Source organism: Phyllostomus hastatus, unplaced genomic scaffold (genome assembly GCF_019186645.2).
Source record: "Phyllostomus hastatus isolate PE091 unplaced genomic scaffold, TTU_PhHast_1.1 phas_contig_150, whole genome shotgun sequence".
Classification (NCBI taxonomy): domain Eukaryota; kingdom Metazoa; phylum Chordata; class Mammalia; order Chiroptera; family Phyllostomidae; genus Phyllostomus; species Phyllostomus hastatus.
In genome coordinates this window covers 33,422,135-33,446,732 of record NW_025333611.1, presented here as the reverse complement: position 1 = coordinate 33,446,732, position 24,598 = coordinate 33,422,135, and the positions used below count along the sequence as shown (strand labels likewise).

The 24,598-nt window shown below is 58.7% G+C and overlaps 1 protein-coding gene across 1 annotated transcript in view; it reads right to left on the bottom strand.

Annotated features, from left to right (window-relative positions):
• Positions 1-24,598, bottom strand: part of FSTL4 (follistatin like 4) — a 350,947-nt gene that overhangs the window by 87,513 nt on the left and 238,836 nt on the right. The window contains exons 5-6 of the mRNA XM_045826865.1: positions 18,059-18,252; positions 14,557-14,680 (exon numbers count right to left, since the gene is read on the bottom strand). Of these exons, the coding sequence (XP_045682821.1) occupies positions 14,557-14,680; positions 18,059-18,252 (318 nt within the window). The remainder of the gene's footprint in view (positions 1-14,556; positions 14,681-18,058; positions 18,253-24,598) is intronic.

The following is a 24,598-nucleotide window of genomic DNA, read 5'->3' as shown; positions in this document are numbered from 1 at the left end:
TGAAAGATCTTTGCTTCAGGCTTCCTGCTTTCTGACCGCCTCCCACCTCTTCTGGTTTGTTCTCTCTGATATCCAAACATGGACAATTCTCCCACTCCACAGGGACCCACAGTCTACTGACTGGCCACTTAATGAACGGCGTCACGCCCTCCCTGATGGCATTTCCTTCTCACCCAGCATCAGTTCGGTGGGATTTCTGTCACTGGGATCATACTTTGCACACGCCCTCAGTCCCCTGTGCCTCTTGGCACGACCCACCCTGGTTACGCCTGTCTGTGGACTCTATGCCAGCATCTGTGTGGCTGAACGTGGCCGAGGAAAGCACCCGCCCTGCAGACTGGTGTGCCTTTGAATTCATGACTGTGGGCCTCGAAGGGGCCCTTAATGCGCAGCCCAGGAGCCACACTGCCTTCTCTCCACGTGGCCACCCTTCCACCTCCCTGACAATCCTTCCAGACCTTCTGTTTCTTCACCCTCCACTTCTCTGCCTCCATCCTCACTCTCAGCCATGGCCTCGCTTCCGGATGCACTGAGAAAACAGACACCCACCCAGGCTCCCACTACACCTCCCCCCAACCTGCACCTGTGCTCACGTGCTAGGCTTCTCTCCTGGTAACATGGATCTACCAGCCTGTACCCTCTGTACAGCAGCCCCTCCCCTGGGCGCTAGGTTCCCCCTGCCCTACCTAGTCTAAGCACTCGCTCCAGGCACACTCCCTCTTCCGTCCACAGCGTCAGTCTCCCCCTTCCTACGTCAGGATCCCCATCAACACAGACATGCTGTTACTGCCTCCTCCTGCTACCCCGCAGCCGTTGCCTGCCCCTCTGCTCTTCCTCCCAGCAGACCCCCAGCAGAGAGCTCTGTGCCCAGGTTCCCCAGTTCTTCTCTGCCCACCTTCTTACTCTTAAACCCATTCTAACGAGGCTTTGGCACTGCCTCCCATGTCATTTTGTGGAAACTGCTCTTCAAGGTCACCAAGACCTCCAAACTACCAATCTGAGGTTCTCTTTCCTGTGCTCGCCTTCGCTGGCCTTTCGGTGGCATTTGGCACAGCTGATCACTTCCTGACTCATTTTTGTCTTGACTTCCAGGACAGCACACTGGCCTCACTTTCCTCCCACCTCTCTGGAATCTTCTCATTCTCTTTTGCTAGCTCACCTCATCTCCTGGCCCTTTCACACTGGGGACTCTTTGGGCTAGGTCTTGGAGAGTCTTCCCCAGCTACACTCACCCACTCGGTGACCTCAACCAGCCTCACAGCTTCAAACGCGTGCAGTAGGCTAAGGGCTTCCAGATCTCCATCTGCAGCCTGCCCTCTCCCCTGAACTCCGTCTTGGACATCCAAGTGCCTATTTGATACTGCCACTCAGGTGTCTGATAGGCATGTCACACTCAGTATGCCCCCAAATTAACCCCTGAGCTTCCCCACCAAGCCCACTCTACCCACAGTCCTCTCTGTTGCTGTCCATGGCAGCCCTGTCCTTCCAGTTCTCGTGCTGAAACCTCAGAGTCATTCTAGGCGTGTGTCTCTCCTCACAACCATGCCCGACCCATCAGCAAACCTCTTTGGCACCACCATGCAAAACACACCCATGATCTGACTCCTGCCCATGGTATCAGTCCCCCACCCTCCTCATGGTCACTCTTGTCTCTCAGTGGGATCATCGCAGCAACCGCCCAGCTGACAGCTTGCTCCTGCCCTGGCCCTCAATGGCAGCCGTCTTTCCTTAAAACTGCAGCCCGAGCGGTTCCTCTAGAGCATGAAGTCAGATCGTGTTACTCCTCAACTCGACGCCCTCCAAAAGATTTTCTATTTTACCCAGTGTGAAAACAAGCTCTTACCCAGGCTTCTGGGGCCCTCTCAGACCCCAATTACCCCTCCTCCCCGTGCACCTCCGGCCACCAGACCTTACCTGAGGTCCTGGGCTGTGTCTTCCCCAGGTGACCTCGAGGCTAGTGCCCTGACCCACCTCAACTGGCTCAGAGGGCCCTCCCTGGTGAGGCCTTCCTGGACTACCGGCCTTAAATTCTGGGGCCCACCTGCCCACTGCCTGCTCCTGTCCTGCCTCCCCCTTTCTCTGTGTTGTCCTCAGAAGCACTTCTCTTGGTCTCACCTATGTTTCTGTTGTTACTTATCTGGGGCCCCTCACCCGGAGGCAAGTTCCACGAGGGAGGATTTCTGGCGGAAACCTGCAGAGTCTCCCCACCTAGAGCCGGGCCTGTGGGAGGTGCCTGTCGTGGGAACGACCGTGTCCTCCTCCAGGGCTAAGCACTTCCACCTGCAGACCAACCCCTGGGGGCTGGGGGACACAGGCTCAGGCGTAGGTTTGCTCAGGGGTGCCCTGGGCCCAGGTGGGCAGTGCGCAGTGGCCTGTCTCGATGGCATCAGGAGGCCCTCCAGAGTCGGCCACTGCACCCTTGGATGGAAAACAGTTCGGAGAAAGGCTCTCTGCAGGAGCCAAGAGGAGATTTTTTCATGCCAAGTAACATCATTAAAGAACTGTTTTGCACACACATTCTATCCCACATGTGGGATCTCAAAGCATGTTGCAAACGTGTATTAATTCAGTTTTACAACATCCCTACCGGACAGGGAGGAATCGGTCCCCTGATTAGAGAAAGTTCTTGTGACCCAGTAGGCACAGTGCTGGGTGCGGGAGGCCCTGGGGTGCTGGGGCGGAGGAGGCGCTCCTCTCGGCCCTCCAGCCGAGAATCAGCCTCGGCGCAGACGTGCTGCTGGGGGTGCTGCTGCCACAGCCTCTGTTTGAATCCGGGTCCCAGCCGGGTGACCTCAAGCAAGTTCCTTAATCTCTCTGTGCCTCAGTTTCCTCAACTCTAATACGGAGATAAATGGTGTAACCTTTTCATAGGGGTGTTGTCACTAGGTAAGCTATGATAAACTTGTTTACAATCGATAAATGTGATCAATAATGACAAGTGGAGCAGAGCCACTGGCTGCCCGCCTCCTACCTGGGAAGACCACACGCTGATGGGCCCCACCTCTGTCCACACGCAGCCTATAGAAGCCCAGGGCTAGATGCATGGAGCCTCGGCCAAGTGGGTCCTGCCCACTGGGGACGAGGGCCCCCTGAAGCCCCACGGCAGTCCTTCGCTACTCTGCTGGGTGGGGCCGACCCTAGAGGCAAGGGTGCTCCGGGTGGTCCGGCCTTCGGGGGGCCAGGATGTTAAAAGTGGGCAGGGTTGGTCCAGCTGTGCCCCTCTCTTCAGCATACTCCCCCCCCCCCCCCAGTATCCTGGGGCAGACACCTGCTCAGTCTGAGGCACCCAAGGGGCCTGCTGGAACAGGTGGGGGTCGAACGCACCTAGATTACTCAGCGGCGGTACAGCACAGCTTGGGCTCTGGAGCCGGACTCCGGGTTCCGATCCTGGCCTGCAGCTGCCAGCTCTGAGATGCAGCAGATTACTCCAGGGCCCGGTGTCCTCTGGCCTGTTTTTGTGCAAACGGGGTCACGGCAGGTCCCCTCACAGACACTGCGAGGACCAGTGAGTTCGCCGAGAAGGGTGCCACGGCACAGGGTGAGCACTCAGTAAGCCCCGCTATCAGTGCTGGCACTGTCGCCCGAGACGAAGGAGGTGGCTTCAGGAGCAAGCTCTGTGCCACGTGGTGGGCCCCGCGCTGCTCCTCCGAGCCCCAGCACCTCCCCGCTGGGCACTCACGGAAGGGCTTCCCTGTGGTGGGCCCTGAGCTGCGCCTCAGTAAGCCCCTCCCAGTCAGGGGACAGGGCCAGGCCTGCCATGGTCACCACAGCAGTTTGTGGTGACAAACAGAAAAAGAACAAATCAGAACAGCCCCCCCTCCGCCCCCCATTTTTCTAAGTAGGACTCACCACCCAGAGCCGGAAAGGGGAAACCGCACACCCCAGCCGGCTTATTTGCGCAGCTGGACCGGCAGTCCCCGCGGCCCGTGCCCCGCTGGCTCCCTTCAGGTGTGACTACCGTTCTCTGTCCAAAGCCTGTTGACACCTTGCCGGCCGGCAAGGCCCCCTGCAGGAAGACAGGTGAGCCCAGAGACAGGGCTCAGTGGCGCTGCCTGCACCACCCATGGCACCCCTCATGCCACCCTGGGGCGCAGAGTCCTTTGGGCCCCACTTCCACTCCTGCCGGGATGCACTGTGGGGTCCTGACAAGGGGACACACAGTTGTGCCTGGAGCACCTCTCTGGGGACAAGCGCCTGTGACGTGGAGAAGCCCAGCTGTCCAGGGCTCGCCCGACGGCAGCCCAGGCTCCCTCCTGCCTGCCGGGGCAGGTCAGAGGTGCTGCGGAGTGGGACGCGGCTGGGACAGGGCGGCCGGGGTGCAGTTCTGGCTGAAGCCTGAAAGGGGACACTGGTGCCAGGTGGCCCCATGTGTTGAACATGGACAGTGGGCTCCCTTGTTCCGGGGCGGAAGGAGTCAGCGGCTCTCAGCTCCCCACCGGGCCACCCGCTCCTGCAAGCGCATGGCCCGAGAAGCCCCCGTCCGCTGGGAAGTCTGCATGCGCAGAGGAGAACAAAGCCGACTGACTTCTTGCCATGCATCCAGAAACCAGCCACATGTGTTTGTCCTAGTACCAGCCGGGTCCCTCAGGCCCAAGGACGACAGCAGCCTTCACAAGTCGGGGCACAGGTCTGGGGCCCCCAGAAACCTACCAAATCCTGTGCAAGCTACGTGGGAACTGAGGTGAGGGTATGGCTGTTAGCACCTTGCTGCCTCCTCCCCAGGTGCAGACCTGTGTCCCTCTGAGGTGGGGAGCACCTCTCCGCGATCCCTCTGGCCCCAAAGGGCATTAGAAACCCACCCACCCCTTGGTGGGAGGGTGGGACAGGAGGGTGGTGGGGGTGGGGCAGGGCCTCCTCACTGCATCCAGCCGGGAGTGTCTGGGAGGGATTTGGTCAGGGCAGGTCAGATGCCATGGTTCTAAAGGGATCCAAGAGTGGCTTGCACTTCCCAGGGGAAGGCCAGGCTGGGAGGAAAGCGAGTCCTACCAGGACAGCAGAGGAGCAGGGGCGAGGTCCAGGCTGGAGGCAGCTCTCTGCCAACCCAGTGACCCGGTTAACCTGCAGCCCTGCAGGACCATGGCGAGCTACTCACTGGGGCTGGTGCCATGTGGGGGCAATAGGGTGACCCACCACCACCAGAGAGAGCCCCTGACTCTGTTCTTTATCTTCTCCGGGAACTGCTTCAACCACTCTGAATCTTCTCCTCATGCAATTAAAAACAAAATCATCCACCACAGTCTTCAATCCTTTCGGCAAATGTTTGCCAAGTGCCTACTACCTACGAGGTTATGAATACACCTTGTGGGAAGCTCTGGTCCCCCTGCCCCCACCACTGTCTGTCTCCCAGCTGGAACAAAGCACCCAGGCAGCCCTACCCTGCCCACTCTCCGAGGCAGCCCTGTCTTCCCTTGGCCCTTTGGTGCTTCCTGCTCTGCCACCGCCCTGTCCCTTCTGCTGAGACCTTTGTTCAGGCACTCTTGGTCCCATGGGCTCTGCCTGTGTTTCAACCACCTGCCACCTTCCCTGCCCTCAGCCTTCTGTCCGCCCAGAGGGAGAACCCACGGAGGGGCAGGGCAGTGGGTCTGGAAGGCACCTCAGCCTTTGGGGCTGGAGACTTGCTGAGTAACAGTGCTGAGGAGTAAGGACCAGCCCTCCAGAAGGCGATGCTGCAGAGGGAACCTCAGAAGGGCCACCAGCCTGAGGTCTGGGGCCCCAGTTTTCCCCTCATGTGCCTGCTCGAGTCAGCAGCAGCCTGGATGTGCCCTGTCTGTCCTGCCCCCTCACCCAGGAGAAGGCACCCTTCTCTGCCTGCTCTGGGCCCGACTGTCCCCAGAGCCTGGCTCTCTAGCTACCTCCTGCCAGGGACCCACTGAGGGGGTTGGGGCTTCTGAGTGCCCCAGCCCCGGGCGTGGCCCCCTTGCTGTCCACCCAGGAAGCTGCTGTCTTATGTGAATAGAGCCCTCTCACCCTCTTCCCCACTCCCAGCACCTCATTCCTCGTGCAGCTCCCAAGCTGGACCTGCGTCATGGTTGTGGGGTCTTGGGGAACACGGTCACGGAGGCTGGAAAAGGTGGCAGGAGAGGAAGGAAAGACCACAAGGCAGAGGACAAGGAGTCTGTGCTCCAAGGACCCTGCCCGGGTGCGAACAGCCTTAGGGAGGGCCCTCGTCTCAGAAGCACGTGTCAGGTGGGCCTTCTCCGCACCTCAGACCACTGGGGTCTCCGGGTGCCGCAGAGCCCACGCCACCCACCTGGGCCACACTGTCCCAAGAAGTGGGTGTTACTGGCAGGACCCAGAGGCGGCAGGGCTGGGCTGTACCCTGGCGTGGCCCTCGGCTTGCTTTCTGGGCTCTTGCCAGGGGCTGGGGAGGCTGCCCGGCCTCGGAGGAGCCCCTGGAGAGCTGGGCCTGGATGGCTTGGCTCTTCGCACCCCTGGCCCTCTCAGGGCTCTGCTCCCGGGGAGCAAGCCTGGAGTCTGTGATGTGACCTTCAGTGTTTAATTGCTTGCTGAAGTCCTTTGAAGTCCTCACAAAGGCTTTGCAAAAACACCGAGATTTACGAGGACAATCCAGCGCTGCCCTTGTAAAAAGCTGACATTTAAATTGTTCTCATTTTATGTCTTTGCAGTGAAATCCTTTGTTTCCTCTGCAGCCATTTCTGAATATTTACTAACATTTAGAAATCTCTCTGTTCCATGCAAAATTTCATTTCTCCGTGGAGCGTATGGAAATGCTGGGCACTGTGATGGGTGGGGGGAAACAGGGGTGCCGGAGGGGGGCGGGTGCTTGAGGCCCAGAGCCTGCTCTGCAGCCCTGAGTGCAATGCGTGCCCCAAACAGTAAGGGGCAGTATCCAGCCACCCCACCCCTTCCTCTCCCTCCAAGAGGTGGATTAAAAAAAAATCAGAAAAGTGTCATATTTTAATGAGTTTTCTTTGCAATTTGTATATAATGGATTTTCAGTAACAACATGTAATTAGTTCATTTTCTGCCATTCAATCGCTCTGTACCAAGACCATTGACAGCTTCCAGCTGGGATCTTTAAAAACGGAAAGTGCTTGAAGGCCCAGCCCCAGATAATGGCTGGGAAGGGCTGGGCCAACAACACAGCTGTCAGGAGCAAAGCTGGGGAGCTGGGAAGGGCACCTGGGTTTGCCACTTCCCAGAGGCAGGAGAAAGTGGTGGAGGGCCAAGCGGCTGGCAAGCAGCAGCTCTGGCTCAGAGCTGACCTCTCCACGGTGTGATGAGGGGTGAGAGTGTCCCACCTCAGAGCCCTGTCCCTGCGCAGTGTGTGTGTGGGGGGCAGTCCGCCAGCCTGCCCCCCATGCAGGGGGGGTACACATTGAACAGGCCCTGCCCTGCACCAGGGGCTGCCCCTGGCTTTCCAGCTCAGCTGTGCATTGCGGGGGTGGGGGGGGGTGGGGTTGGGGGGGAGTGAGCACGCCCTCGCTGGAGGGCCCACCAGATGGAGCTCAGGGCATCCATTCCCTGAGTCCTTGGACAGCAGCTCTGCGCACTTTTCTGTCCTCTGAAAGGGGCGTCTGAGGCCAAGTTCAGCTCTCCAGTTGACACCCAGTGTCCTCTTCAGCGACCTGCCCGGACTGGTGCACCCACAGCCACGGGGCCTCACCACGGGGCCTCCACAACTCCTGGGGAGTGGGGCTCCGCAGAGCTAGGCTAAGTCTGTCTCCTCTCAGCCCCGGCCTCTGAGTCCAGTTCAGCCCTCTGGGGCCCCTCCCATCAGCCATTCATTCCTACCTGTGACAGCCTCCTCACTCACCCAAGCCCTTGGCCCCTTCGGGACCACCCCCCTCCCCCACCTGTGTGAGCCATCTTTGTCCTCGCCCTTAGCCTGGTTATCTGCAACCTGCTGTGCAGGCCTCATCTCAAATGTCCCTTTCTGACTCTCCCAGGAAGGTAGGTCCTCTCTGCCCACCTGCACCGTCCTCCTCTGCCCCAGCTCCCCGTTGGCTGATTCGGTTGTCTTTCAGTTTCCCGACTGCCTCCCTGACAGAATGCAAACTCTGTTCGGTGCTGCCTTCCCTGCTGCAGGCCAGGGAGGGGCCCGAGGAGCCTGTGCTGACCTGACCCTCTCCTCCTCCTAAGCTCCCAGTCTCGGCTGCTAAAACTTCCCTCGAGCATGTGGTCTCACAGCCCAGGGCCAGGCTCCTCTAAAACGTTCTGGTCATTCTGGGCTGGCCTGGCCCTTAAATGGACGCCACACCCCCAGTGCAGCTGAGTGAGAGACCGGGCTGCACCCCAGCTGGCTGGGATGCTCTTCCCCGCTTCAGAGAGCCAGGCCCACACCCGCCGCAGGGCGGGCCTGCCGGATCTTCCCTCAGGGGCCGGGGCCGCGCTGCTTCCTTGAGTCTTTCTGGTGGGGCCTGGGTCAGGGAGCGTGGGTCTCTGTGCTCAGCGGGTTTGCTCAAGAGGCCCACCCTGCGGCCTGCCAGGGCCCGCCTCGGCGGACTCTGAGCTGGCTGCCTCCCGTTTTCAGCCGGGCGGCCGTGGCAGAGGCTCTGAGACCCCGTGTGCTGTCTTTCTCTGTCAGTATCCAGCTGTTTTTGGATGTGGCCTCAGGTGGGAGGGAGGCAGCCATGGGGCCGAGCTGGGGCTGCACTGGTGCGTTTTGGGTTCTCAGGAGCTGTGTGTGGAAGACATACAAACTGACATTCTATGCCAATGAATGGTTTCCCAAGGTGCACAGATCCCTGGAAGCCAGGGTCGGCTGCCTCCGCTGGGGAGGGGGCCACAGCCCCATACGCCGCAGGGCTGAGGAGCGGGCTGCACTGGAGGCTTATCTCTTCACACAGTTGTCGGAGGGCCGGTAATTAAGCAGCTGGCAGGTGGCCTAACAGCCCAGAAGGACACTTATCCTGAGGAGGGCTAAGTGGCCAACGAGTGGCCCTGGAACAGAACGGGAGCTTCATGGGACAAACAGCTTCTGTCCCCATTAAGGGAGCATTAGGCCCACGTGGGCACCTCACGTCCTGTCGCTCATCCGGCGGGTCAGGGCCGGCAGGCTGCGGGGCAGCCAGGGGCGTCGCATTGGCCTGGTTCTGCCTCGCTGGTGCCCCCCTGGGCAGGGTCCTGGCTGTGGGACCCCAACGAGGTGCTTCCTGGGCTCCCTCTTCCCTGGCCCCCTGGGGACATGCAAAGGTCCTCTGGGACACCTGTGGTTGTCACATCGTGCTCAGACTTCAGACCCCTGCTTGCTAGGCACATTTCTTCCTATATTTCCGCCCCTCACTAAATGAGCATTTAAAAAGGGCTTCCTGGGTGCTAGACCCCAGGCTGGAGGGAAGAGCACATGGTGAGTAAACTGCCCCTGCCTGGCAGAGCCTGGGGACTAAGGTGGGCAAGAAGATGACAGTGAGACGGCCCAGGTGGGGGGAGGGCTGTGGGAACACACAGAGCAATTCTGTCATCGCTGTCACCGCCCCCCTCGTCGCCCTGCCTGGTCAATGGTTACTCAGCATGACCACATACAAGGTGTCACTCTCCTCACTGTTCTCACTGAGTCCTGAGTTACCCTACAGGGACATGATGGGGACCTGAATGCCAGAACTCTTTCAGAACCGTCCCTTGTCCAGGAAGATCCGGTGCTGCACCCTCTTACATCCCACCCCGAACACTCGACTGGGGAGACAGGGCTAAGCCTCGCCTCCTGTGTCCTTGCCAGGTGGCTTCCCAATAAAGCCTTTGCTTTTCTCAAAAGCTGGTGGCATCGTATGTCTTCTGTGTGTGTCAGGCAGCGGGGATTCTGCCTGCTGTGCAGAAGAGGAACTTGGAACCCAGCTTAACCTCTGATAAAGAACTGTCTCAGGTCACACAGCCAGTAAGCAGCAGAACAAGGATTTGAACAGGTCTGACTTTGTCCACACTCTTAGCCACCAGGCCACACCCTGGCTACTGTGCTGAGATGAACTCAGGGCTGTGGATACATAGCGGGAGGCACGTGGGGTTTGGCAGAGGGAAGAGAGATTGAGGGAGACTCCCTGGAGGAGGAGACCACTGAGCTGGGACTCGCCATATAGGGAAACCCACTGAGGGGACAGTGACAGTCTCATTCCTGGAGAACTCAGATGAGTGGCCAAGCATGTTCAAGTGTATGAGAAGCTTCCATAATCAGGCATGGGGCTCAGCCCCACTCTGGGTTAGCCCCCTAACTCCCCTCAGTTTCAGTTCTTCCTCTGTGGCACAGGGGCCTGATGTCACAGCGCTGACACGTGGTGAGTGTGAGCTGAGCCAGCGCTCGCTGCAGTGATGTGGATGAGCCCAGCCGTCCCGATGGCTCACTGACTCTGGTGTCGGGCCACTTGTCATGCTCACGGGGGGCTCCTTGAAGCCCCTCTTTCTGTGCCTGAGGTGAGGGGGAAGTACCCTCCTCTCTATCTTTGGGAGGGGTGACGAGACTTGGCACCTCTATCTTCCGATTTTCAATCCCCCTCTGGCCATTCCAGTTTAGCCCCTGAGAAAATGAGGTGACCCAGGCAGCAAATTTGCTACTTGGTGTGCAGGGCCTGTGTGAGCCGCCGTGGTTGTCCCGTGGGATGAGGGGACTCATCACGACCCTGTCCTGGCCTCAGCCCAAACCGACAACCGCCTGCCCATGTTCCTTGTTCTCCAAACTCGAGAGCCGATCTTTGACGAATCCCATGCTGTCTGAAACCCAGCCACTCACTGCCCCAGACTCGGGAACCGAGTAGAGGGTAGAGTGGCATCCTCACCGTCTGCGCTGCCCGTCTAGACTCATCCACCCTCTGCCTCCTCCGCAGACGAGGAGCGGGGTGGGCGGGTGGGGAGGAAAGGGGGGGCTCCTGCCTTTGCTGTAGTTTGCTGCCCTGCTCACACAGCTGGCCATGAGGACGCACTGAGGTCACGTGTCTGGCTTGTGCCAGGCACGATTCTTTCTAGAGAAAAACGACACGGCGCCATCCTTTACTTTTCAGCAACAATGCAAGGAAACAGCTGTCAGTCCACCAGGAGACCGTTCGGTCTGTTTCATGGAGTCGCCCTGGAGACCGAGATCCTGCATGGCCAGATGAAGCCCCACATTCCCCCTGCCTGCCTGCCTGGAGCTGAGGGAGGGTGTCCGACCCACAGGCCAACTGCCTGCGGCCCCCCCACCCCCCGACACGGTGGTCCCAGGCACAAAGCGTCTATGATCCCAGAACGTCCACGCGTGCGCCCTCCTTCCCGCACTGCTAGCTGCTCAAACCCTTCCTCCACCTCCAACACATTGCTCTCGTAGGGTTCATTAAAAGGACAAGTATCTTTCCAAAATTCAGACGAAATTTGTAATGAATTTGAAGCGAGGAAAAAAAACACTCATTTAAGCAATGTGATTTTCCCAAGATCCCAGCCCAAGCATTCAGAAAAGTGCAAAAACATGCATTATTGAAAAGCTTTTCAATCGAGCAACTTTCAGATTAATTTATGGTGCTGCACAGACAGGGCTGGTGCTCGTGCTGCTCGCCAGTGACCCTGGGAGCCAGCGGCTGGCTCTGCTGCCCACTGGGTGGGGCCGGGAGGGAGCGTGGGGAGCGCGTGCTGAGAGTGCACTGTTCCTTGGTCTCCCAGGTCAGCCGCTGACTTGGAAAGCCACAAGCAACTAGAGCAGAGTGTTTCGGTGATAAGTGGAGGGTGAGAGGGAGGCCACCTTCATATTTCACTCGTGTCACTGTACAAAGAGGGGTGACTAGGAGCCTTCACTCCATCTAAAAGAAAAGACTGAGCTGACTTCCATGGTCATGGGACCTGTCCTCTGCCCTTCTCCCTGGGGAGGGGTCGCCTGTGCTGCAGAGGACAGGACAGCCCCGCCAGGAGCCAGCTGAGCTGAGTATGGGAAGCCACCAGTCCCGGGATCCCTGACATCTCCCCGAGCCAGCTGTAGACGATGGCAAACACATCTTCCCATGGACGGCTGTGCCTGCTGCAGAGGAAGATGTGACTGAGGAGACCCTGGCCCCCGAACTTGCAATGCAACCTGCTTCTCCAGGGAACATGCCCCAGACTCATCCTTTAATGGGGTGACTGGGTTCGGGCCAGGACTCGGACTGCCTGGTACCCAAAGACCCTGGCAAAACAGAGACCAGAAAATTAGAATTTAAAGTCTCAATCATTGCCAGCCCACCAGCTCCAGTTCTAAAAATTAAACCCAGACTGTTGTTGCTGACATGTTTGAGCTACTGTTTTCTGAGTTGTAGGGAGATTTCTTTAATGCCCATTGATTTCCGGGTAGTAAGTTGTACCTCCGTGTCTCCCTTCGATGGCCTATTTAACATTCACCGAACCATAAATGCACTCCCAGGGCCCTGGGAGCTCGGCCGAGAGTTCCCGAGACCACGGAAAACCATCGATCCTGCGTGCGCAGGTCACTGCGTGCCAGGCCTTCAGAGTGGGCTGCCGCACTCTGTGGCTTCCTTAATGCCTGCGAGTTTACATTTTATTGCATATCTATTGTTTGGGTTGGGCTGTGATGGATGGTTCGGCTGCCTGGTTCAAAACAAGTCCAAGGCGGCAGCAGAATCTAATTTGCTTTAAAAATGATGACTATCGTGCTTTTCAAGTAATAACCCAGGAATGAAGGGAACAGCCACTGCAGGGCTCTGCGAGAGACGTGTGTGTGGCCGAGGGGCAGGCGGTGCCTGCCGCCCTCTCCGGGGCGCTCGAGCTCAGGAGAGGGCCTCACTGGGGAGCCGGGAGGCCTCTCCCCTCAGGGCCAGTGGGGCTGCTTCCATCCCCTTGATGGTAATGCCCTCCGCTCCCTGTTGGGCCCCAGGCTGATTCCCAGGAGCAGAGCTCGCAGAGCTGAGGCTGTTGTGGTCCTGGCACCAGGACGGTGCATGGACAGCGCCATCCTCGTCTTCCTGTGGCCACTGTGGGCCATCTGTGCGCTGACGCCTGGTGCCACCCCCAAGTCTTCAAGTCCAGCCTTGGCCCCGGCTCTTAAAAGGCACCGACCTTTTCCTTCATGGCTCCTTTTACTGAGGGGCCTGCTGGGGGTGTCCCAGAAGTGCCCCCAGAACACTTGAGGCTGCCTTCCTGTTGCGGTGGGCTCATCTCCCCATCACCTGCCCTGACCCCCCACTCTCTTCTTGTCCAGATTCGCCAGGGATTCAAGCCATCGGGAGGTCTGGCTTTGGGGAAGGTAGACAGAGAGGACATTGCAGGAGGTGGACAAGGGACAGGGGTGATTTGCAAGTCAACGCTTAACCACTGGCTCTCCAGAGGATAAAGACCCCTCCCCCACCTCCTTTCCGTACAGTTTGTGTGGAGTAAATTGCTGTGGCATAAATACTCCCACTACGGATGATTACAATTAAAAGCTACCAACTGTTTGTTTGCCTTGAAAATTCCTGAAAATCTAACAATAGGCTCTCAAGAACTAGGTCTGGGGAGCTGCTGATACTTCCATATGTTTTAAAATTTAGAGATTTATTTCAGAGAATAAGCTCCTTGATCCACAAAGCAAACTCCTCCCACAGCAGGCTAAGCTTATCAGTCATTCACACCTTATTCCGAATTACTATAGGCCGACATGAGTGTTAACAGTACGCAGGGAGGAGGCTGGTGGGGAACCATAGCCCATACCTAGTCACGCAGAGCACACACAGCCCTGTCCTTGGTGGTTGGGCTTCTGTCCTTGGCGACAGGAATGCCGTGAACTGGTGTGAACTGGGAAGGCACCCCTGTGTCAACTCACAGACTTTTCCCACAGGGAAGAATCACAGTTGTTTCTTTCCTCTTATGGCATACAAGTACCTCCTCCATCTGCCGCAAGAGCCCTTCTTGCCAAGGACTCCTTCTCAGGCCTTGAGAGTGTTTGGATTAACAGCCGCACAAGGAGATGCCAACAGGGAGCACCAGCACCTTTCTGAAAAGTGGGACTCCACGCAGAGGCTTACGGGGGGAGGAGGAGAAAGCCAGGATCCATGGCTGGGAGGCTTAGTGCACTCTGGGAGTCTCACACCTACTTCTCAAAATCCAGAGCCTAAACGTCAAGTTCAAGGATGCGTCACACAGGGTGCGCACACTACCTGCTTTAGCAGAGCCTGAATACTGTCCGATACAAAGAGCCTTCATCTCTTTGGGGCCCAGAGCAACCCCAGCAGCGCCCCACCCCCTTTGCTGCTGAGTTCTGTGAGCTTCCTGCTGAAGCGCGTGCTCTGCGGGGCCCAGCCTCTAGCACTTCCTGCAGAACCTGCCTCCTGGGGGCCGGCCCCCACCTCTGCTCCCTCTCCGTGCAGGCACAGATGCCTCGGGGTGCCCAGCAGCACACCCCAGACACACTGAAGTCACAGTCCTGTGCTCCTCAGGTGACAGCTAGAAGGTCCTTCGTCCGAAAGGAGCAGACCGAGTGCTCCCTCTCCAACCGCTCTCCTCTGCCCTTTCAAGGGCAGGGTCATCGCAAAACAAACCCAGCTGCCTTTGTCTGTAACAGAAACCAGCCCTGGAGACAGCTGAGGACAGACTGCAGGCCCTGACACATCAGGGTGCAGGCGTGCCTGCGGACACCGCCCATTTGCCCACCCCGCCCGGCCGGGCCTGACTTACGGAAGGCCGTGAGCAGCTCCCGGAGGGTCAGCCAGCCATCACGGTTGTAGTCATCAAATTGAAGGAGGTCGCTTGGCGAGCATCCCAGGAAGTCCTCTTCCAGATCCTGCTCCTTTGGCGCGTGCTGCGGGGGAGTGAGGGAACAAGGCTGGAGTCAACGTGAGCCCAGAGCTGCGGGCTTTGCTGGGATGGGGCCCAGGCTGCGTTGGGGCGAGAACTCCAGGGACAGCGCAGGGCGCCATGGGGAGCCTCCGAAGCGCTTGGTTTTGTCTTGTCCTACTGTCCCCTTTTACAGATGAGAAAACTGAGGCTCAGAATGGGGAGGGGGCATGTTCCTAAGGTCACACAGTGGTTGGGACAGAGTTGGGATTAGTGTTTAGGTGTGTCTTCTCCCCATCTGGGCAGACAGACCCCAGACAGTCTGAGGTCAGATGGATCCTTGAGGCCACCTGATCTACCCCTTCATGTCATTCGTGGGGGACAGAAGGGAAGGGGCTGATCAAATGAACTCAGCAAATATTACAAAGAGCAGCTGAACCAACTGAGGGATCCTGGCCCCCAGCCGTGCACAGCTGGCAGGCTCCGGCTGCATTAATGCTGCCCCCAACCCCTGCTGCCACAGGCCATTGCCACGCTCAGGGCCACACCTCCGAGCCACAGCACACCCCCCGGAAAAGGGGATGCTGCCACTCACTGACCTAGGCCCATGCCCCTGCCTCTGCCTGTCCAGTCGGGGACACAAGCCTCAGTCCTGGGGACTCTGGCATGGGGCCTGCGTGAGCCCTCACAAACTCTCTGGAAGCACTCTGGGACGCAGGGCACAGAGGTGTCCCCAGCATGGCCAGCCACACGCCCAAAGGTGCCTAAAGGTAGAAATTCCGGGCACGCTTGCTCAGCTGGAGCCAGAGGCCGAGTATCTCACAGGACAAATGCTCAGAAGGAAATTTCAGAAGGAGGAAAGGATTTTAGTTTGCAGGGGGAAAGGGGGACAGAGGCATTTTCTCTTTATTTAACAGCCTCAGCTTGGTCTGCTATATTAAAGGCAATTTAATGTGATAATGCTAAAAAAATGACCTCTCACCCAGCGAGTAAGAATGGTCGATAAAAGGGAGATCCACCCCAACACCCGAAATCAATCCTTCAGAGATGGCAACTCCCCTCTGTCTGTTTCTGCATTGGAAATTGATTAACTTTTCACAGGACCGGCGAGTTTTTCCGAGACGCCTGTAATTCGGTGTCCAGGCAAGGCCCCCTTAGGTGGCCTCTGCATGGCAGATTTATGAAATGGACTTTAAATTAAATACATTAAATTTTAAAGAGGAAACTATAGTCCAACGATTATGCTTATTAATGGCTTCAGGTGCCTCTGGGCACATCTCTGCCAGGTTAGAGCCACAAGACCAGGAGTTGCTGTTTACTTGGCAGCCGCCTGGGGGCCACATGGGCTGGGGGCCGAGAGCCCACAGTGCCCTGTCCAGGGTGGGCCTCGCTGCCGCTGCCCTGGGCGCTCCCGGCACAGCCTGGGAAGCACCAGACTCCCGCAGGACCTGGGCTTTCCCCAGAGCAGCCTGAGACATCTGTGGGTCGCTAGCCCTGCCCCTTGGGGTCTCAGCCACAGCCAGGGGCCTCGTGCTGCGGGAGCTGCTGATGTGCTGGCTGGCCTGGCTGAGACGCCGTGTGCCTGGGAGGCGGCGGGCAGCAGGCCTCCTGGGAGGCGGGCCCTGCGTGGACTTGCACATGTCCCCCAGGTGTGAGCGAGCAGGGTGGGGTCCGAAAGTGCCTTTGGATCTGTGGTTCCCAGCGTGCACCCTGGAAGCAGGCTGCGGACTGGTCAGAGTAGAGGGCCGTGAGGGGGGCTCTCCATGGCAGGGCTTCTGGGCTTTTGAGTGTTCCATATTCAGGTTTTGTGGGCACCTGCTGCCCCCCTAGACCTTGAGAGGGCCAGGCAGAACTTCCTGTGGGGAGCCATCCTCACCTAGGTGACCTCACACTGTGAGGAAAGCAGGTGCATGCAAAGCAGCCACCTGGGGTGCAGCTCAGTCCCATGATGTCCTGGGTGGTGAGCACCCTCTGGCCAGCTGCGTGAGGAGCCCTGGTGTTTCTCATGTAGAAACACCTGTGAAGTGGGGGTCACAGCTGTGCTGACCTCCCAGCAGAGAGTGGCTGGGAGGTGTAGGAGGAAGAACTGGCAATTGAGAGGCAGGCGATGGCATCGATGCTGACCACTGTCACCTACTGGGAGTGTGCCCCATGCACAGTGCCGTGCTCAGGACTCACAGGTCTCAGTTGTTTGATGCAGCAGGTGACCCTGTGATGGTCACAGACAAGAAACGCAGGCGCAGAGGGGTGAGGCGTCTCCTCAGACCCGCCAGCTGGGCACTGCTGCAGGCGGTGCTCCGAAGTGGCAGTCTGGCCTTCCCGTGAGGCCTGCATCCTCGGCTGCTACGGCGCACGGTCAGGAACGCCTCTGCATTCGCACCTCACAGGGAAAGGGCCTGGCGCTCAGCCCGGGGTGGGGCTTGCCCCGGCCCCGTCCTTCCTGGTGACCTGGCCCCGATTTGATGAGGTCACTGCCTCATGTTCAGGGTTTCTTTATAGTGGCCTCCAGGGCAGGACTCATTCTTATTGTCTGCCCTCTGGGTGGGTACTCGGTGGTCCCTACAGAAGAGCTTCCCTTGCCCACCACCCTGCATGGGGAGGCCAGCCCTGCCTCCCTTGTGTATGTTGGCACCTGCCGGAGGGGAGCCAGCGGAGCAGGAGCAGGAGCAGGAAGGCAGGCCTTTCTGCAGGCCCAGCCCCCCTTTCTTGCTGCTGGCCCCCAGAGGTCCTCCCACATCTGGCAATGGCTGTGCCCCGGTTGCTCTTTCCTCACTTCTCTCTGCCACAGACACTAACTGTCCTTGCACTTCCTTGCAGCTGGACAGACGGACATGTGCACTGGCTTTGGGGAGGGAGGGAAAGCACAGGCCCAATCCACGTGTGTTTGCAAAGGAAGAGCAGTGCTCAGGGGCGGATACAGGGCTTCCTGCAAGCACGCAGGCTGGGCTTTGGCTGTGGGTATCTGGGTACTAAGGAGCGGGGAGACGCTCGGGGGCAGGGCTTGGGGGGCCCAGGTTGCAGCTGCAGTGGTGTTTGGTGAAACTGCCCCTGCTTTCTTTCAACCTTCTGCCGAGGACAGTAAAAAGCCCGAGGAAGAAAGGACATTTCCTAATGACATCAGAGACCAGCCCCTCTGAAGCGTGCGTTTTGCCAGCTGGCCATGTGTGCTTCCATGCTTGTTTGTGAACATGGGCTGGTGGGAAGGGGGCACTGCCACCGTCTTGTGTGAGAGTGTCGGGGCCTCGGCCAGGAGCTCCCCGGCTCCCGGGAGCCGGGTCTCTCCTGCAGGAGGGAGGCTCCGGGCACAGAGAGAGCCCCGTCGGTCTCCCGGTTTTCTTCATTCATATGCCAAGGGGAAAACGGATGCCTCCTTAGTCTTATTTTCGTGGGACACCGTGCTCACCTGAGCCAGTTCAGAGCTGCTGAGGCGGCCGTCACCATCTGCATCCCAGTCCTTAAACAGAGACTCCACCAGGAGGCGCTTCTGGGAGGCAGGGTCCCCTCTGCTGCTTTCTTCTTGGAGCGGCCGCAGGCGGGTCTGGAGGGCCAGGAGGACGTTCTTCAGGCGGGCATAGTCGGCCATGGTGCACGGGTCGCCTGGGGGAGAGAAGAAGCAGTTACTGCAGGGAGATCCCCCTCGCCTGGAGTGGTGTGAGGTCGGCTATCCATTCTGTTGGTAAAGAGTTTCTGGGCATTTACTGGGTACAGTGCGGGGGCCACCTGAGTAGATGGGGTCTGTTTGTCCATCTGCCCACCAATGCATCCGAAAATACTCACCGAGCACCAAACACATGCTACACTAGATGCAAACACAGGCTGGTGCCTGCTTGTCTGCCCCATGGAGATCCATTGAGCACCTACTATGTGCCAGGCATAGAGCCATTGCCGGACGGAACGGGCGAGTCTGCTCAGGGGAATCCTCGGTGGGAGCCCCACGGCGACGCCAGGAAAGCCGGCCCCAATTCCGTTTTGTAATGCTCGTCTTTGCCTTAATCCCACCTTTAAAGGCTGCTTTTGAACACTTGGCCTCATGGATTCGGGAATGTTAGTTAACAAGACCACTAAGCCCTGCTCAGGTTAATTAGCGGCGCTCCCAGAGCCGGGATGAGTCAGAGAGAACGTGTAGGAGAGTCTGCCACCAGGAAATAGGAGGAGGCCTTACACAACTAACCCGGAGCTCGCAGCCGTCACTCGCAGGCCTGCATCACAGCCACGAGCACTGCACAGCGTCGGGGCCACACGGCATTTTGGCAAATGGGGCCTGGGATGCTCTGCGACGTGACACAGGTGACCTTCCTGGGGGCGGGCTACCAGGAGAAACTCCCTGCGAGTCATAGCCTGCAGACTGAGGCTGCAGGGCTGCTGGCAGAACAGGTGAGGCCCTCTGGCCCCCCTTCCTCTCCTCCCTGGGGCAGAGGGCTTCCCGCTGAGTCCTGGTGGGGTCCTCACCGTCCACTCCAGCAGGAGGCCAACGTGCTGCAGCGGGCAGACTGGCTGGGGCCCAGAGCTCTTGCCCTTAATTCCAAGGCAAGTTTAGGGCACCAGGTAAGGGCTCGGGTTGGGGGAGTCACCGTAGAGCAGGGCTGGACAGCACCAGCTCCAGTTGCCTGGGTCTGAGTCCCGGCTCTGCCGCCGCCTGGACGCGCACAGTGTCCCAGGTGCCTCCGAGGCCTCACCTGGGAAGTGGGGCACACACGGCCCCCACACGGAGGGTTAACTAGGACACACACATCGAGGGCTCCCCACAGGCTTGGCACAGAGTGAGCTCTCTAACACGATAGCTGTTCTCTCCCCACCGTCGTGGGGACCACATTTACGGAAGAGCGGCAAACAGGCAGGGAAGCTGTGTGTGAGGGGGGGAGGGGCTGGTGGGCAGTCCGTCCGTCTGTCTCTCCCTAGACAGACCTGGAGGGCCCAGCCACTCTCTCCTGCGCTTGTTTGTGTTTCTAGATTTTCTTCCAATTTGGGGTCAATTGATTCTTGTCAGAAACAGATGCCTGTTACCATTTCATCCTGTGTGTTTATTTAGAAGAAAAATCAATTGCTGTGTTCAATATAATCAAATCTATTTGTTCTCTGGGAGCTCCATGCTCTGACAGGATGGCTCCCTCTACACTGCCACCATGCCGGCACCGCTCTGGCCTGGGAGAGTGTCCGTGCCAGGGGCCGCGTGGGGCCGCCGGCCGGCAAACCAATTCTCATGTGTGTGAAGCTGCACAGTGTGGAGAAGAGAGGCTGTGTCCTGCTACAAAACCACTCCACCCAGGGGAAGACGGGCAGCCTGATGGTTCTCCTCCCCCCCAGGCCTGGAGGAAGGTCAGTTTGGCAAAGGGGAAGAACAGTTTTGTCGAGACCTTGCCCCCTCGCCCCCCATGGGGTGACATCCAGTTCTGGCAAACGAACGAGAAGTCGGGAGGCCGTGCCGGAGCCGAGGCAGAGCACGGGCGCAGCTGCTGAGGGGGCTGTGGGGAGGGCCTGCAGGCTCTCCTGGGAGCTGGTGTGCACAGCAGATGGCTGTCGGGTCGACAGCAGGCCTGGCTCAGAAACGCTAGGGGACAATCAGACTCCTGAGAACACTCCACAGCAGGGCCACCTGAAGGATGGAGCAGGAGAGGGCAGGTGGGCAGAGACACCCCATTCTTGGTGGTCCCCCACAGCCTGCTAACCTCCCTCACGGCCCTTGGTGGAGCACAGTGCCCCTTGGAGCTGCCCTGCTGCCCCGGGCCAGGCGTCTACAGCTAGGCAGCCTTTCCCACACCGGCAGCCGAAGGGAACCACCTCGGTGGGTCCTGCCAGGTGGGCTACAGCACACTCTACCCCCAGGCCCTGTCCCTCCTGTTATATTCCTACGGTTCACTCTGAGTTCACAGGCTGCCAGCGTCTGCACCCTGGAAACTGCCTGGCACAGGCCTCCTGGCCAGGGAGGTACACACAGGTCTAGACATGAATCTATAAGGGGAAAGGGTGGGTGACCCCAGGCTCCGGAGTCGGGCTTCCTGAGCCCTTGGCCTTGCCCCCTGCTGGAGCCCACACCCCCTGCTCCTCCCTTTGGACATTCACACAAACTCTGGGCCAGATGGTGCTGGGCGGCCTGCTGGGGGGACAATGGAGCTTCCGGTCCCAAGCACCCAGGGGCCCGTGGAGGGGAGCGAGCGAGGGAGGGGTGTTCAGGATGAGACCGCAGGAGGAGGGGTGTGGGGGAGAAGGAGGTGCAGGGACAGTGGGCCAGGCAGCCAGGGTCGCAGGTGCCAGTCCTGCTTCCAGTTCTCACCCTAGAATGGGGCAGAAATTGCCCCTTCCCACTGAACAGGTCATGGCATTGAAGCGGTGGTTTCCAGCCTTTGTCCTCTCACGGCACAAACAGACCAACTACTAAAATCCTGAGGTGTGATTTCAGTTCATTCACACTGGACAGCTATGGTCATATTGGCTGTCATCATTGTTTGATTTGACAGTCTCAAGGAACAGAGGTGAGGTCCCTGACTGAATGAATAGTCAGGTGTTGCATGTTTTAAAAATTCTTGTGGCACGCCAGTTGAAAATCACTGCATTAAAGGAAATGGCGGAGGACTTTGCCAAGTCCAAGCGGTCAGCCAGGCCTGAGGGCTTCTCTTGCTGAAGAGAGCCCCAAGGAACTAGAGTGTGACTTACTCATCTTTGTCCCCTTCACGAGTGACCTATACCTGGCACAGGTGTCCGCTATGTCAGTGTTTGCAGAAAACAGACGATTTCCTCCCTCTGTCCCACCACTCATGGACGTTCCTCCATGGGGCCTCTCATGGAGGGAGGCTCCTGTCCCAGCCACCTGACCTGTATGTGCACCCCATAGGCCCTCGCTAGGGCCCAGCCACCTTCCTGCTGGCCCAGGCGCCGGCCGGGCCAGCCCCGGGCACCGCCCTGCCAGCACGTGTGTGCGGGGCTCTTCCTGCCGCCAGACCAGGCCTGCTTTGGCAGATAAAATATTGATCAGCCTGCTGCGGAGCCCAGAGTGGGATCCTATTTTCATGTCAGAACTTGGTAATGAACTACATTCATCAAGCCCGTTCTCCATGAGAAAGGTCAGCCACAGATCTGGCTAAGTTGTTATGACACCTCATTAATCTAGTTCCCTCAATAATTGTCCCTCTTTGAAGATTCTAACGTTCTCCCAGTCCCAGCCACACTCCCTCCAGGCGGAGGGAGATTATTATAGCAGCAGCACAGGCACATCCGCATTTAATTTTTTGAGTAAAGAGAGATAGGAAGCAGGTAGCAGCCTCTGGAATTAAATGTCCATCAAAGTAACACTTTCTATCGAAAAACAAAGGGAAGCAAGGAAGATATTGTGAATGTTCCGTCAGCCACGCGTGCCCCTGCCAGACGTCCCCTCAAAGGGACCGTCTTCACTCTGTAGCAGGCGAAGCTTCCAGTCCCGGGTTGGGGGAGGGCTGGGGGGCTCCGGGGAGCCAAGGCAGAGGGGTTTGTGCAATGTGGTCGAGGTGGGAGATGCCACCCAGCTGGAGGGAAGCTCAGATCCTGAGAGTGAGACAGGCTATGAGGTAAAGGCTCCTGGCGGCCCAGGTCCTGGACACAGGAAGCAGCTGGAGGCAGGTGCGGGGAGGCTGGAGACACCTCGCACTGGGAAGGGAGGGTGCTGAGGGTGCCTGCAAAGGGGTGGTCTCTGCCTGCCTCTCCTTCTTTCTTGTTCCTGTATCGTCCTTTGCCCCGCCCCCTCCAACATGCCAACCCCCTGCCCAAAGAGCCCCCTCCGTCACTGCCCCTGGTTTCTGTGTCGCTGCACTCAGTCAGCCTTCCCATTCATCACTGCTGGTCGTCAGGCTGCTCTGTCGGGCCCAGAGCACCCCCTCCCTGTGTCCCAGCCGAGGCCGGGGCTTTGTTTTGCTGCAGTGGTGTCCCCAGCAGCTGGCCGAGCACCTGCATGCAGAAGGTGCTCATTAAGTGTCTATGGACAGACTATGGAATCCTCAGTGGAGAGAGGCAGCAGGTGGGCTCAGAGAGTGGCTGCAGCCCTGCACTGCGAAGGGTATAATCCCAGCTGCCTGAGCTGCAGTGACCAGGGTCTGGAACTCTTGAGGGGGCCCAGGGCCCACGTTACCCATCATGTCAGCTCCTGGGGGCGACTACGTGGGAGATGTGGGTGCAGTGGGGCAGCTCCGGAGTGTGGTACGCGCAGCCATGCTCACTGATGCCCATGCCGCCATGGGCTGGCCAGGGGGCACGGACCCTCCCTCACCCAGTGGGGGCACCCCCAACCTGCAACAGTAGCCCTACAGAGGGAGGTCTGCATGGCCCAGCTAGGGGGTGGTGGCAGGGTGGTGAGCCACAGACAGGCTGCTGCGCTGCTGGGCGCTAGGTTGTCGAGAAGTGGCTCCTTCAGCCTCTGCTGCCGGGCACACGCAGAACCTTGGCACTGTCTCTGGCATGGAGGATGATGGATGGGACGTTCCTGACCTCTTGTTCTGCCACTGCTGGGGGGCACAGCCCTGCAGAGATGACAGGCAGGGACTGGAAGCGCAGCCCAGGCAGGGAGGCTTGAGGATGGACTGGACCACAGCCCAGCTTCAGGAAAGGCCCATCTCCTGCCAGCACTCTGATCTGAAACGAGCACGGCTGCCCCTGGGGCCCTTCTGTGCTCTCAGGAGAGCTTTATCCACAAACAGAAGCGGGGGAGTGGGTTGGGTGGGGAGAACCCAAGGCCCCTGTGCAGGCCCCACCCCTGATAGCCCCCAGGGGCTGGCAGTTCCCTCACTGGGGCAGCTGTGCACTTCGGGAGTCCCCAAAGACCACCAGCTTACTGGACAGGGGCTGCAGGACACAGGCCACTGCTCGTCACAAAGCAACCCCTTGGCCACTAGCAGAAGCGACCCCTTTTGGGGATGGGGGCAGGCTGGGGGCCTGTGATGAGAAGATAGGAAGTGCTGGGGTGTGGGCAGCTTGATTCCCAAGCCACGCCCAGTTCCAGCCCTTCCTGACCTGGCAGGGGCCCAGCGCCTCGGCTCAGATCCCAAGACCCTCCCGTGGGAGAGCCCCCAGGGAGCCTGAGGGAAGGACAGGATGAGCCCAGGGCCCACCAGGCCTGCTCACGGGCAGGCTCCCTCGGATCTCACACGGACATTGACCTCTCTGGTCCCCACACTGTGCGCAGTGGCCCGAGAATCAGTGTCCCTTGCCCCTCAACAAAGCTGTGGTCTTTACCACCGAAACGAAAACGTGGCCCAATCGTGTGGTGCCGACATCACAGCCGAATGTGGTGTGACACGCGGGCCTCGGTGGCGATGTGCCATTCTGAGGCTATTTTGGAACCACTAAGTTGTGCAAAGAGCGAAGAGTGTTTTCCTCCCAGACCTAATTTATGAGCTGCCGCACGTTCGCTGGGGTTCAGCTTAGGAGGAACAGATGCCTGACTGATGTAAATCCAGAAACATTAACAACACTTCTGCTGCCATGTTCTGGGAAAATGCAATTACCAATAAATGCCGAAACCAATGAGTCCATCTTTAAAATATGTTTCCCCTCACATGATACAGTTTCACTGATGGTGTTGACCAAGCCACAAAATTCTGAAAACTCCAGGAGGGGTTAAGCACACATCCTGCGGGCTCTGAACAATCCCCAAACACACACAAACAGAGGTGCCGCGTGGTGACCCCTGGCTGGCTGTTTCTGGGACCCGAGACTTGTGAGCAGATGGGTCACTGCTGCCCACACTCAGGACCATGGGACGTTGTTCATGCTGTGGCCTACGCTGTAGCCACTAGCCAGTCCCATTAGCTGCCAGAAAGCCGGCCTGCAGACTTTGCTCCCAGGCGTTCCCTTCCCGAAAAGCTCTTTCTTCAAATCTGACTTTCCTGCCAAGGCCCAGCTCTAAGGAACGGCTTCTGTACACTCAAAGCCAACGATCTGGCCCCTTGGTCCCTTAAGCATTGAGGAGCTTGCCTTCGTC